The sequence below is a fragment of the Chiloscyllium punctatum genome, chromosome 23 (assembly GCF_047496795.1).
Source record: "Chiloscyllium punctatum isolate Juve2018m chromosome 23, sChiPun1.3, whole genome shotgun sequence".
Classification (NCBI taxonomy): Eukaryota; Metazoa; Chordata; class Chondrichthyes; order Orectolobiformes; family Hemiscylliidae; genus Chiloscyllium; species Chiloscyllium punctatum.
In genome coordinates this window covers 86571592-86586132 of record NC_092761.1, presented here as the reverse complement: position 1 = coordinate 86586132, position 14541 = coordinate 86571592, and the positions used below count along the sequence as shown (strand labels likewise).

Genomic DNA, 14541 nt, shown 5'->3' with positions numbered 1-14541 from the left:
CGCAGTTACCAGACTGCTTTCTAACTTTGCAGATATCCATTTGTGGTGTAGACACTTGGGTCCTAACATTGTTATGAACTCAGTAACTCACTTGTGATCAACCTGCTTAACTAGGCACAGATGTGCATTGTACCTGGGGCTCTCAGTTACCTGATCATAGCCAGGGATTTTCCGATAACATCTCTTGCCATTCTCATGCTATCACACCCAACTTCTGCAGGGATGGACCTTTATCATCTTTCCCTATACCCATGGACATGCTGACCACTCAGTACTATTTTAATCTCTTTCCAGCAAGTGTCCCAAACTGTTTGCAAACTTAGGGTTTAACTAGAGTCGAGTTTCTGGGGAGATAATGGTGTCATAATAATGTCACTGGACTAATAATCTAGCAGCTCATACTCTGGTGATATTAGTTCAACTCCCTCTGCAGCTGGTGGCATTTAAATTCAATTAATAGCATTGACAAAATGAATTAAAGGCTAGTCTGAGAATTGAAAGCGATCATCAACTTTCATAAAAATCCCATTTGATTCATCAATGTCTTTTAGGGAAGGAAATCTGCCATCCTTACCTGGTCTGGCCTATATGTCACTCCAAACCCAGAACAATGTGATTAACTCTGAAATAACTGAACAAATCACTCAGCTCAAGGGTAGTTAGGGATGGATAATAAGTATTGGCTTTGCCTGTGACATTCACATGAATGAATTGATGCTTCTCACAATCTTGCCTCCAACCTCAGCCTTGCAGCTCGGTCTATCATTTCACCACCAGATGCGACCATTTCAATGCTCCCTTTCTCTATAAATTCATCATCTGCAAAGTTCTGCTGGGCCAATCCTGTCCCACACTGTTTCATCTAAGCACACACTGTACTCCATGCATTCCTTCAAACTTAGTATTCTTCCCTTTCCATGGCAAAATTCCACCTTATCTCCTCAGCTGCTGATTGATTGATTTGTTGTATCAAAGTACAGTGAAAAGCTTTGTATACAAGCAGTATAGGCAGATCATAGCATGCAGGGATGTACAGATCAAAAGTTGTAAAAAAGAACTTAGGAAGAGGCATACAGGTTACATTGCACAGGATGTGCACGAGGTAAGATCAGCATTAGTGCGATCAGCATTATTTGAGGTTAGAGAGTGCATTCATCAATCTAATAACAGACAAGTTCCAATTGTTATGCTGTTTGAACTTAACACCCTTTTACACATTGTCTTCCAGTTCATCTCAACTAGAGGCTACTCTTTCCAGTAGTCCTGGTGTCTGGAATTCCCACACCAGATCTCTCCACCTCACGTTTTTTTAACAACGTTTTTGACCAAACTTTCACTCCTGCCTACTCATTTTTTTTCCTTAGTCAATGTATGTTTTCTGTGCACCTGCCTGAGAAAAGGGTTTTTTTTTGACATTACACATTCATTAAATGAAAGTTTTGCTGTGATTCTTTGGTCAGCTGGATCATTAATTTATAGTTAACCATCATTAAAATTTTAAAGAATGAGTTTGACAAAGATGTTTTAATTCTCCTGCATTTTCAGTTTAAACTCACCTCTGACAGCCTTTACGTATGCGATAGATAACCACAGAACTGTCTGTATTATTTTGCAATGCTGTCTAGCAGGTGCTATGTAACACTATCTCTGTCAGCAATTTACACCTTGACACCAAAACTGGCACCTTGGAAATAACAAGACACTCTCAGAGTGATGCTTTGTTCTTTTTTTCTCTAGGTTGAACACAGCGCATAATGTTGCAAATGTTCAAAAGTATTTGGACAAAATAAATTTGCCATTGATAGAAAATGATGACACACAGATCTTTTCACAAAGGCTTTGATACCAGTGGACAATATTTTTCCAATTGCTCACTTGATTTTGTGGCAAAAAAATGGAAACTTCTTGCAAATTTACCTGGAAGACAAAGATGTCTTTTGCTCTGTAGAATGGTGCCCAGTTTACTTATCCCACTCTGCACGTGGCAAAATGTTCATGAGTGAGTCCACAAAAGGAGAGTGAGTTTAAAGGGTAGGACATTCCACATCTACTGGTTTGCGACACCGTTGCAAACCCCACACCGGCAGAGCCAGTCATGAAGGACTCCCCTTCTCGACCTCTCCCCTCAGCATGATAATCCTTAAGTTAACCCAACACCCATCAACACACTCTCTAATGAGAGACTAGCCCAATGGTCTGGTTGGACTATGGTGACCTAACCTTGCTTCATACAACATAACAAGTAGCTTAAACTGCTTCAAAGAAAATGTAATGAGATAAAAATTTATCCTGAGCCAAAGAGGAGATTTTAAAACAATAAATGATTGACCAAAGAGCTAAACAGTGTCTTAAGGAGGGAAAGAATAGCAGAGAGGTGAAGGGATATGTGAGGCATCAATCTCAGTGATGATGTTAGACAGTTGAAGCTCTGTCACTAGTGGCCTGGAGAAGTGAGTAAGGGATAGATAAGAGGCCAGAGCTTGAGGAAAGCAGACTTCCACATGGGGACAGAAACCTTCACACTTCTCCACTTTTCAGTGAGTACAATGGGTAAGACATCCCATCTCGAGAGTGGTGTGCTGGAAAAGCACAGCAGGTCAGGCAGCATTCGAGAAGCAGGAGAATCGATGTTTCAGGCATAAGCCTGATGAAGGGCTTATGCCCAAAACGGCGATTTTCCTGCTCCTCAGATGCTGCCTGACCTGCTGTGCTTTTCCAGCACCACACTCTCGACTCTGATCTCCAGCATCTGCAGTCCTCACTTTCACCTCATAAGATATCCCACCCCCAACTCCTGACATTTTCTCTCTGACTCTAAGAATGGCACCAAAGGAGGTAAAACGTGTCACCACTATTCTTTGCCTTGCTACAACCACCATTATTTTACTGAGTTGGATATTCAGTGCAGGTCAGCAGCTCAACATTTGGATAAATTGTGAGAACTGAGTCTGCGTTTAACCCCGTGTATTTTTCTCAGATATAGTGTTCAAATACCAGTGTCCCCACTGGGCAGGAGGTGAGCTCAGTGACCAATGTAACTCACTGAATGCCTCCAGGAGGTACTGGTACCCAAAGTCAGGAATCACATGACAGCAGGGTATAATCTAACAAGTTTCTTTAAAATCACAAGCTTTCAGAGCGCTGCTCCTTCATCAGGTGAAGTCACTTCACATGACAAAGTGGCAGTGCTCAAAAAGCTTGTGAGTTCAACTAAACCTGTTGGACTATAACCTGATGTTGTGTGACCTCTGATTTTGTCCACCCCAATCCAACACTGGCCCCTCCACTTCATTTCTGGTACTCAGCAACAAAGGCAGATGGTGGCCATATTGGGGTTTGCTGCTGCTGCACCGTGCAGAACAGGAGCTCGTGAAGGCACTGTGAAGGTAAGGACAGATATGGATGGCATGACAAAGGACAGTGCTGAGCCTGACCTGGAACAAGTTGACCTCTCACATTTTGCTCAAACATTAAAGGAAACAAATGTCTTTTTGCTTCAATGTGATCCAGGCAATTGTTTACCAGATGGTTCAAGATTGCCAAAATCCGAATTCAAAATTGTTTTCCCACATACCCCAGCCTTTTAACAAGCTCTTTAAGGGACATTGGCTATTGGCATTTGGGATCCATGTTCCCATGCCAACCTGGTCGTTAAAAATTCATATCTGTTTCAGGGTTTTGTGATGACTTAAGAGACTTGAATGTTCAAATTTGAAATTGTACTGAACTCAACATCCTGCCTGTTTGAAAATTCAGCCCAATCACCAGTTTCAGAATGTTTTCATTTACCAACTTATCCGAGTCATTCCTGTTTGTGCTTCTGAGTGCCCACTCAATGTCCAAGTAGCCATTCTGATGTGATCTTGGGGTGTATTTGCACGGCAGGGTAACACTATCTCCAGCTCGCCTCTGAATGGAATTGCACAACCCTGTTTCAGCTGAGTAAAGAAAGAAAAGATAAATAAATATTACACTTATCAGAATAACCCTATCATGGGTAGTGTAGTGCACTATATCTCTCCTGCATAGTGCCAACACATGTAGCTCAAACCACAATGTTTCACTTAGGTTTTGCTTCCCCTTCCCAGCTTTGTACAGTGGGAATGTACAGATCAAAGAAGAATATTGGAATTATGTTCATGTTCTTCTGTCAAGATAATGCTCAAAGCTAGAGAAGTGGAATTACAAGGCACAGAAACCAGAAGTCAAAAGAAAATTCTGAAAATAGAAGTTTTCACGTGAGAGATAAAAAAAGAAACTTCCATGCAGCAGAACTTGGATCACCAGATGGCTCAAACCACTTTACAGACAAGCAAGATCTTTTTATTAGTGGAAATCACCATAGTCTTACCAGAGCATAGGGCTGCTCACTCATTAGAGAGAGACGACTGGTGGTGAGTTTAACCTGCGGGTCACCAGGCCTCGGGCAAGGGGAGAGGTTGAGAAGGAGAGTCCTTCATGGTAAGCTCAGCTGCTAATGGGAATTGAACCCACACTGTCAGCATCACGCTGAGTCACAAACAAATCACCGCTGGAGTGCATGAAGGCAACTTGCACACAGCATGATCCCTCAATGTGAGAACAGTGATGAAGTGACATTGGCAGATAATCTGCTCTTGTGATATTGATTGAGGGATAGAATTTGACTACAATACTATGTCCAATAATCATCCTCTGCTCTTCTTTATAACAGTACAGCGGAATCCTTTATGCCTGAGAAGGTAGAGAGGGCCTCAGTTTAACTTCTGTACAGGACCCCTGACCTTGTAGTGCTCTGTTGGTACTATGCTGGAGTATTATCCTTGATTTTTGTGCTCATTTCCTGAAGTGGTCTTTTACCTGGAAACTTTTCATGAGCAAGAAATACCAATAAGAAAATCGCAACAGGGAGCACTAATAAATAAAGTACATTTCCAATTTTCAGATAATCACACTGCTGATTGCGAGAACTTGCTGTGTACAAATTGGTTGCACTGCATCTTACATTGCATGACTACATTTCGTTGGCTGTTCTGCAATTGTGAAATGTGCTTTCCTAATTTACACAAAGCTAATTCACTTCATTTATTCAAAATTTAATGCAGTGTAAAAAAGATACAGCTCATATTCTCTGGCCCTGCAAAGGCACAGAAAGATGTTCAGAATAATGAAAGGATCAAACAGTTTTCCTAACTTCTATTGTTGTACAAACACATTCATGCAAAGAGGATAAAACAGTTGAGAAATATGCAAACACTTTAAAACAATTATTCAATTTAAAACAGAGATGAGGAGGAATTTGCTACAGAGAGCTGTGGGGCAGAGTCCTTAAAGGCTGAGAAAGAGAAATATAATAGAATAATAGAACCCTACAGTGTGGAAACAGGCCATTTGGCCCAGCAAGTCCACACTGACCCTCCAAAGTGCATCCCACCCAGACCTAACCCCATCACATCCCTGTAACCTGCATTTCCCATGGCTAACCCACCTAGCCTGCATATCCCGGGACACTATGGGCAAGTTATCATGGCCAACCCACCTAACCTGTGTATCTTTGGACTGTGGGAGGAAACCAGAGCACCCAGAGGAAACCCACGCAGGTACAGAGAGAAAGTACAAAGGCAACACAGACCGTCGCCCGAGGGTGGAATCAAACCTGTGTCCTTGGCGCTGTGAGGCAGCAGTGCTAACCATGGAGCACTGTGCTGTGCTGATTCTTGATCAGTCAGAGAATCAAGGGTTACAGGGAAAATGCAGCAAAGTGGACATGAGGAATGTTGGATTATAGAGCAGCTGCATCTGTAAACAATTAACTAACACCATCTAGGACAGAAACCAAATCCCTTTGCCCTTCTTATGTCTCATTAGCACACACTAGAGTCAAGCAGGAATATGCTGTCCATTATTTATAAATTAGGTGATGCACCCAAACTACATGCACAGAGGGTGTTGTTAGGTTTTCTTTATAGGTCCTTATCGAGGGAAGGTAAATGGAATATTAACCTATATTCCAAAGGGAATGGAGTATAAAAATAGGGAGCATCTGTGGAGGGAAAGGGTCTAGTGACCCTTCTTCATTGAATAGTCAATGTGAAATTCCTAGAGGGTTGTCAAGGCTGAATTGTTCAGCACATTCAAGACTGAGGGAGACATTTTTAATGAATAAGGGAACATGGGATTACCGTGATAAGACAGGAAAGTGGAGTTAAGAATTATTAGAGCAACTTTGATCTCATCAAATGATGAAGTGGACACAATCGGTCAAATGACCTACTTCTGCTTTTACATTTTATGGTTTTATGGTCTGAGGTAGGCCTACTAGGAAGGTGCAGAATGACGCGGTAACAACTTATCAACTCAAAGAATGAATCAGGATTGAGTCACACTTCATCTATTCAAGACTGCCCATACGTAAATAGCTCATTAAGATGCATTTCCAAAACTGTTCTTGTTTTATTCTTTTGAGCAGGTAAGTGAACAACCCAGCATTAGGAAGGTCATTTATACGCAATGAATATAAATGTGCGCACTCACTTTGGAAAGTTTATTTCTCTGTGAGATAAAGCAAATTTTTCAAAACGTATTTTCCAGAAAAAGTTCATCAACGATAATATAGTAAACGGAAATTCCTTTTCATTGTTAGAATATGACTCATATTTAGGAATATAAAATGAGACTAGAATTTGGATTCTATCTGAAAAATCGAGTTAATGACAGAAAACTAATAAGGATTTCCAAGACAAAAAGAACACTCACTGTCAAAGTTCACACATGAGAAATGAACAAAATACCAGAGCACAACCCAGGTTAACAAATGGGGAGAGAATATGTAACCCTTCTAGGATTGGAAAACAAATAAAAAGAGGATAGAGGTAGCAAGATAAAGACTGATGGAAGATGAATCAGACAGTACACCAAAATGAAAAGTTGAAGATGGACAAGAGATTATGGCAGGAATATCAGGGAGAGAGTAGAAGTCGAGGCTTGTACAGTACTCAGGAGAATATTACTTTCAAGACAGCCACCAAGTTTTCACCACAGTTGTGTAGGAGGCAAAGGGTGTTTGGTTTGGAGTGAGAATGGGAAGAGGAATTGATGACGTTGGGCACACAGCACTATGTACATAGAGTCATAGAGTCATAGAGTCACAGAGTCACAGAGTCACAGAGTCACAGAGTCACAGAGTCATAGAGTCATAGAGTCATAGAGTCATAGAGTCATAGGGTCACAGAGTCATAGAGTCATAGAGTCATAGAGTCACAGAGTCATAGAGTCATAGAGTCACAGAGTCACAGAGTCACAGAGTCACAGAGTCACAGAGTCATAGAGTCATAGAGTCACAGAGTCATAGAGATGTACAGCATGGAAATAGACCCTTCCGTCCAACCTGTCCATGCCGACCAGATATCCCAACCCAATCTAGTCCCACCTGCCAGCACCCGGCCCATATCCCTCCAAACCCTTCCTATTCTTATACCCATCCAAATGCCGCTTAAATGTTGCAATTGTACCAGCCTCCACCACATCCTTTGGCAGCTCATTCTATACACGTACCACCCTCTGCATGAAAAACTCACCCCTTAGGTCTCATTTATTTCTTTCCCCTCTCACCCTAAACCTATGCTCTCTAGTTCTGGACTCCCTGATCCCAGGGAAGAGATTTTGTCTATTTACCCAATCCATGCCACTCATAATTTTATAAACATCTATATGGTCACCCCTCAGCCTCCAACTCTCCAGGGAAAACAGCCCCAGCCTATACAACCTCTCCCTATAGCTCAAATCCTTCAATTCTGGCAACATCCTTGTAAATCTTTTCTGAACCCTTTCAAGTTTCACAACATCTTTCCAATAGGAAGGAGACCAGAATTGCACACAATATTCCAACAGTGGCCTAACCAATGTCCTATACAGACGCAATATGACCTCCCAACCCCTGTACTCAATACTCTGACCAATAAAGGAAAACATACCAAACACCTTCTTCACTATCCTATCTACCTGCGACTCCACTTGCAAGGAGCTATGAACCTGCACTCTAAGGTCTCTTTGTTCAGCAACACTCCCTCGAACCTTACCATTAAGTGTATAAGTCCTGCTAGATGCCCATCAGAATCATCATAGGATATATGATTACCAACCCAAATACAAGAAACTCTGCACCAACAAATATTCCACCGAAGCAAAACAAACGCACAGAATACTGGAGAAACTCAGCAGGCCTGGCAGTGACTGTGGAGAGAAAACAGAGTTGTTAGATTAGATTACATTACAGTGTGGAAACAGGCCCTTCGGCCCAACTAGTCCACACCGACCCGCCACCCACCCATACCCCTAACCTAACACTACAGGCAAATTAGCATGGCCAATTCACCGGAGCAAACCCACGCAGACACAGGGAGAACATGCAAACTCCACACAGTCAGTCGCCTGAGGCAGGAATTGAACCCAGGTCTCTGGCGCTGTGAGGCAGCAGTGCTAACCACTGTGCCACCGTGCCAGGCCAGGTGAATTGGCCATGCTAAATTGCTCATAATATTCAGGGATGTGTCGGTTGGGTATATTAATCAGGGGTAAACGTAGAGTAATAGGAAATGGGTTTGGGTGGGATACTCTTCGGAGAGTCAGTGTGGACTTGTTGGGCCAAAAGGCCTTTTCTGCACAGTATAAATGTACGTATCACCAAGATTATGTATTTCAAGAGAAATCTCTTTTGAAACATTTGGTAGAAAGATCATGATTTGCATTCTATGGATTCTATGAAAACTGTACATCAAATCAACTGAGCTCGAAGGAGAGGCTAGATAGACTTGCTTTGTTTTCTTTAGAGCAGAGAAGACTGTGGGGGGACATAATTGAGGTGGATAAAGTGATGTGGGGCATGGACAGGGTGAGTAGAGAGCAGCTGTTCCCCTTGGTTGAGGGGTCAATCACAAGGGGCATAGTTTTAAGCTTAAAGGCAGGAGATTCAGAGGGGACTTGGGGAATAAATGTTTTTACTCAGCTGATGGTGGGAATCTGGAATACACTGCCTGGGAAGATGGTGGAGACCGAAAACCTTATCACCTTTAAAAAAATGTTGAGATGAGCACTTCAGATATCATAACATTCAAGGATATTGGATGTGCAGGAAACTGGGATTAGCGCATGTTTAGTGGTAAATATGTCGGTGCAGATTCAATGGCTGATTCTGCACTGTATAAATCTACGAATCACCAAGAAGATGTATTTCAAGAGAGATCTCTTTTGAAACATTTGGTATAAAGATCATGATTTGCATTATTTCTTTAATCTGTGGCTGAGGAATATTAATTCCTCAAGTTATATTACTTGTGACAAATATTAATCAGTGGCCAAACAGTATTCCAAAGAAAAATAATAAAAAGATAATAAAGCTGAGAACTTACAGCTCAACCAGTGCACAACAAATTATTGTTTCTTTGAAAGGTTCTCACAACTTTTTAAATCAATCATCTGAAAAATAGTATTTGAAAAATTACTTCATGGGATGTTGGTGTTGCTCGCTGGATAAACATTTGTTGCCTGCCACTAATTACCTTTCAGAATGTGGTGGTGAGCCAACCTTGTGAACCGCTGTAGTCTTTGGGATGCAACTATAACCTCAGCACAGTGAGGAAGGAAATTCCAAGATTTTGAACACGAACAGTGAAGGAATAGCAAACTGGCTCCAAAACATCATGCTGTGTGACTTAGAGTCATAGTCATAGAGTCATAGAGATGTATAGCATGGAATAAGACCCTTCAGTCCAACTCATCCATGCTGAACAGATATCCTAAATTAATCTAGTCCTATTTGCCAGCACTTGGCCCATATCCGTCTAAACCCTCCCCTATACATATACTCATCCAAATGCCTTTTAAATGTAATTGTACCAAACTCCACCACTTCCTCTGGCAGCTCATTCCACACACGCACCACCCTCTGTGTGAAAAAGTTGCCCCTTAGGTCCCTTTTCAATCTTTCCCCTCTCACCTTTAGATCTGGACCTCCCCACGCCAGGGAAAAGACCTTGTTTATTTCCCCTATCCATGCCCTCATGATTTTATAAACTTCTATCAGGTTACCCCTTGGATGGGGAACATACAGTTCGTGCTGTTCCATGCATGAGCTGCCCTTGGTTTTCTAGATGGCAGAGGCCATGAAGTCAGAAATGCTGTCAAAGGTGTTGTGATGACAGACCAGGACCCCAAAGTACTCATGGACATTTTAAACATTCAATTCCACCATACTACAGCTAAAAGATGACTGTGTATTTAAATTCAGTGACTGTCAGATAGAGTCCCGTGTGGACCCATAAAATATCACACATTTTCAGAATCAGGGAAACCACAATTAGAAAGAGAAAAAGTGATAAGGACAGGCAGACTCTACACATTGCCTCTCAGCAGGGACCTGTTCCCTGAACACATGATTGTGTTTTATCCTTCTGAGTGTAAAAAGGCTAAAAACCAGCTGCAGTCCCTGGTCTGGAAGTATTAATGACTTGATTTGTCAGTATGTAGACTGTGTGCTGTCAATTAAACATGCCTGCACTCCAGGTATAAGAGAGTAAGAAATCCTTACTCTGAAAGCTAGCAGATAGCCACTTTGAAAAGAACCAGCAGAAAAGAATTTCAGATTACATGCAAATAAGCTAAAGAGCTCAGAATCGACTGTTCAACTTTAACATCAAAGTTACTGTTCCCGTCTTCTGTAACAGCTTTTTACTCTTCATGAATGACTCAGAGACTGATCTGTAGACCTTTTATTTTAACTTGCATCTTTTTTTTGGAATCACTTACTATTCCTAATCCTTTAATATGTGTGTGATATTTTTTCTCATGCTCATTATCGAATAAGTTAACTATTTTTGTTAACTCAAGGAAGCTGGCTACACTGGCTCCATTTGAAATAAAAATGGATTTGGTCTTGGAAAAAGGCACCCACGGTGAAGGGAATTTTTAAATATTAACCTGTTGCTGTGGACCAAAGGGGTACATAAAAAAAAGAAGGGGAGCCACTTCATTCCTCTCAGTCAGGGTTTACAGATTTGGGACATCCCGTCTGGAGATGTTACAAACTGAGGGAACATCACCCAAGGACAAAACATGACAATGGAGACTTGGTGAGTTGTTGCTGTGCATCCTGTAAATGGTTAACACTGAAACTAGTGGGCATTAGTGGTTGAGTTGACAAGTGTTGAATGTAACAATCAAATGGTCAACTTTTACCTGCATGGTGCCAAGTTTCATGACAGTCTTCGGAGTTGCACTCATCCACAGAATGCTGAGTATTCTATCACACTCCCAACTTGTACCTTGTAGATGGTGGACAGGATTTGAGCAGGCAGAGGGTGAGTTACTTTTCACTAAATTCCCAATGTCAGAACTGGTCTTGTAATCACAGTGTTTGTTTGGTTGTTCTAATTAAGTTTCTGATTATTGGTAATGGTCAGATGTTGACATTGGGGGAATTCAGTGATTGTCATGTCAATGAATATCAAGGGAAGATAGTTGAATGCTGTTTTTCTGTCCTTACTCATTTATTACTTTGGTGTTTAATTATTAACTAGTTTGATAAGCTTTCTAACAAATCTGGAACAGCAAAGTGATAAACGTTTTCATTTCTGGATAGAATTGAAAATCAAAGAATTGATGTTGCATTTGGACAAAATGTTGGTAAAACACTTGAGCTGACTATGAAGTGTTTTTATTTGGTTTTATTATTTTATTAACTAATGTAAAGGCACTGGAGCAGTTGCAAGAAAAAAATGTCAGCATTGTATTCAGACTGAAACTTATACCAAAGGAGATTTTACATAGTCAAGGCAATTTTCTCTGAAAAAAAGTATCCTGAAAAGTGGACTGGAAGAAGTCTTCCAGGCTGCAAAAGGTTTGGATGGAACAAATATAGAAAATATATTTTCAATTGCTGGTGAAAACAAAAACTAAATATTAGATATTCACTAACACATTCAATTGTAAATTTAGGAGAAATTTACTTCTCCAGAGAGTAGTTACCCAGGAAATGGAATGCATGACCACAAGGTCCTCGCTCTCCACTGGAGTCGTACCTGAGGACTGGAGGGAGGCAAATGTAATTCCTCTCTTCAAGGAAGGAAATTGGGAAATCTCCGGCAATTATAGACCAGTCAGTCTCACGTCTGTCGTCTGCAAGGTGTTAGAAAGGATTCTGAGGGAGAGGATTTATGACCATCCGGAAGAGCATGGCTTGTTTAAATGCAGTCAGCATGGCTTTGTGAGGGGCAGGTCATGTCTCACAAATCTTATTGAGTTCTTTGAGGATGTTACGAGACAAGTTGATGAGGGTCGAGTGGTGGATGTTGTGTATGTGGACTTCAGTAAGCTATTTAATAAGGTTCCCCCTGGTAGGCTCATTCAGAAGGTCAGGAGGAATGGGATACAGGGAAATTTAGCTGTCTGGATACAGAATTGGCTGGTCAACAGAAGACAGTGAGTGGTAGTAGAAGGAAAATATTTTGTCTGGAAGTCAGTGGTGAGTGGGTGTTCCACAGGGCTCTGTTCTTGGGCCTCTATTCTTTGTAATTTTTATTAATGACTTGGATGAGGAGATTGAAGGATGGGTTAGCACGTTTGCAGATGACACAAAGGTTGGAGGTGTCGTTGACAGTATAGAGGGCTATTGTAGGCTGCAGCGGGACATTGACAGGATGTAGAGATGGGCTGAGAGGTGGCAGATGGAGTTCAACCTGGATAAATGCGAAGTGATGCATTTTGGAAGATTGAACTTGAAAGTTGTACAGGATTAAAGACAGGATTCTTGGCAGTGTGGAGGAACAGTGGGATCTTGGTGTGCAGGTACCTAGATCCCTTAAAATTGCCACCCAGGTGGACGGGGTTGTTTAGAAACCTTTTCCCAGGGCAGAAACTGTTAACACAATGGGTCATAGATTTAAGCCATTTGGCGGAAAGTGTAGAGGGGATGTCAGAGGCAGGTCCTTTACGCAGAGAGTTGTGAGAGCATGGAATGCGTTGCCAGCAGCAGTTGTGGAAGTGAGGTCATTGGGGATATTTAAGAGACTGCTGGACATGCATATGGTCACAGAAATTTGAGGGTTCATACATTAGGTTTGCCTTACATGGGGATCAATGGTCGGCACAACATCGTGGGCTGAAACGCCTGTTCTGTGCTGTACTGTTCTATGTTCTATCTTCTATCTATAATGACTTGATGGGCAAGTGACCTATTTTGGTGATATTTATAGAGTCATAGAGATGTACAACATGGAAACAGACCCTTCAGTCCAATCTGTTCATGCTGACCAGATATCCCAACCCAAGCTAGTCCCACCTGCCAGCACCCAGCCCATATCCCTCCAAACCCTTCCTATTCATATATCCATCCAAATGCCTTTTAAATGTTGCAATTGTACCAGCCTCCACCACATCCTCTGGCAGCTCATTATATTTATGGCGTATAATTCAATAACTACTGTGTAATAAATTGGAGAAGCTAGGCACAAATCAATATAGGAGATTATAAGAGTATTTGAAAACTCTGATCATCTTTTATGGGATTTTAAAGATTTTCACAGTCTCTGTACTGTTGTGTGACATGCAGGTTTTGCTGGAACCTGGTGCTGTTCATCCCTTTAAACATTGGTGGTTAAACCGCGTCGTTTGCAGAAATAGGAAATGTCATCGGAGCTACATCTAGGTTGCACCTGCCAACGATATCCTGTTGTGTTTTGAAGATATAAGTTATCTCCCGCTCTCGTTGTACAAAATCCTAAATTTATTTTTGTTAGTAGTTTAAAAAGAACCCTTATCAGTTTTACATTGTTTCCTCTTTTCCTACTACTGTTCTTTTGAATATGTCCTTCATAATTGAAACTGAATCTCTGACTCTTTGCAGTCTCAAGTTGTTTTCTAGGTCAGTGGACGATAGTTAAACTGGTGGAGCTGAATTTTCAACTCATGTTCGCGACCCAATGTCTGGTCTTGCTCCTGACCCATCATGGGGTCGGCTGCAGTCTTGCTGAGGAGGGGCCTAAGCTGACACAATAAGCATAAACATCATAGATTCCCTACAGTGTGGAAGCAGGCCATTCGGCCCATACTGACCCTCTGAAGAACATCCCTCCCAGACCTACCCCATCCCTGCATTTTCCATGGTTAATCCACCCATCTGCACATTCCCTTCACACTATGGACAATTCAGCATGGCCGATCCATCTAATATGCACATCTTTGGACTGTGGGAGGAAACCAGAACACTGGGAAAAAAACCCACGCAGACACGGGGAGAATGTGAAAACTCCGCGCACACAGTCGCCTGAGGCTGGAATCAAACCCAGATCCCTGACATTATGAGGCAGCAGTGCTAACCACTGAGCCACCACACTGCCCAGATGGTGATGATAAAGTGTGTGACCTGGCACAAGTTTTGCCCCATTCCAAGTCCTTTCAACATTGACAAAAACTTCTCCCCACTTTGTGTGCTACCTCCCTGCTCCCTGACTTGATCTACCCAATAAAAAACATGTCACATTCCCCGGGATGATGGGATGCAGTACCATC

At 41.8% G+C, this 14541-nt stretch overlaps 1 protein-coding gene across 1 annotated transcript in view; it reads right to left on the bottom strand.

Annotated features, from left to right (window-relative positions):
- Positions 1 to 14541, bottom strand: part of LOC140494219 (uncharacterized) — a 122827-nt gene that overhangs the window by 15720 nt on the left and 92566 nt on the right. Inside the window, exon 3 of the mRNA XM_072593396.1 lies at positions 3790 to 3938. Coding sequence (XP_072449497.1) covers positions 3790 to 3938 — 149 coding nt within the window. The remainder of the gene's footprint in view (positions 1 to 3789; positions 3939 to 14541) is intronic.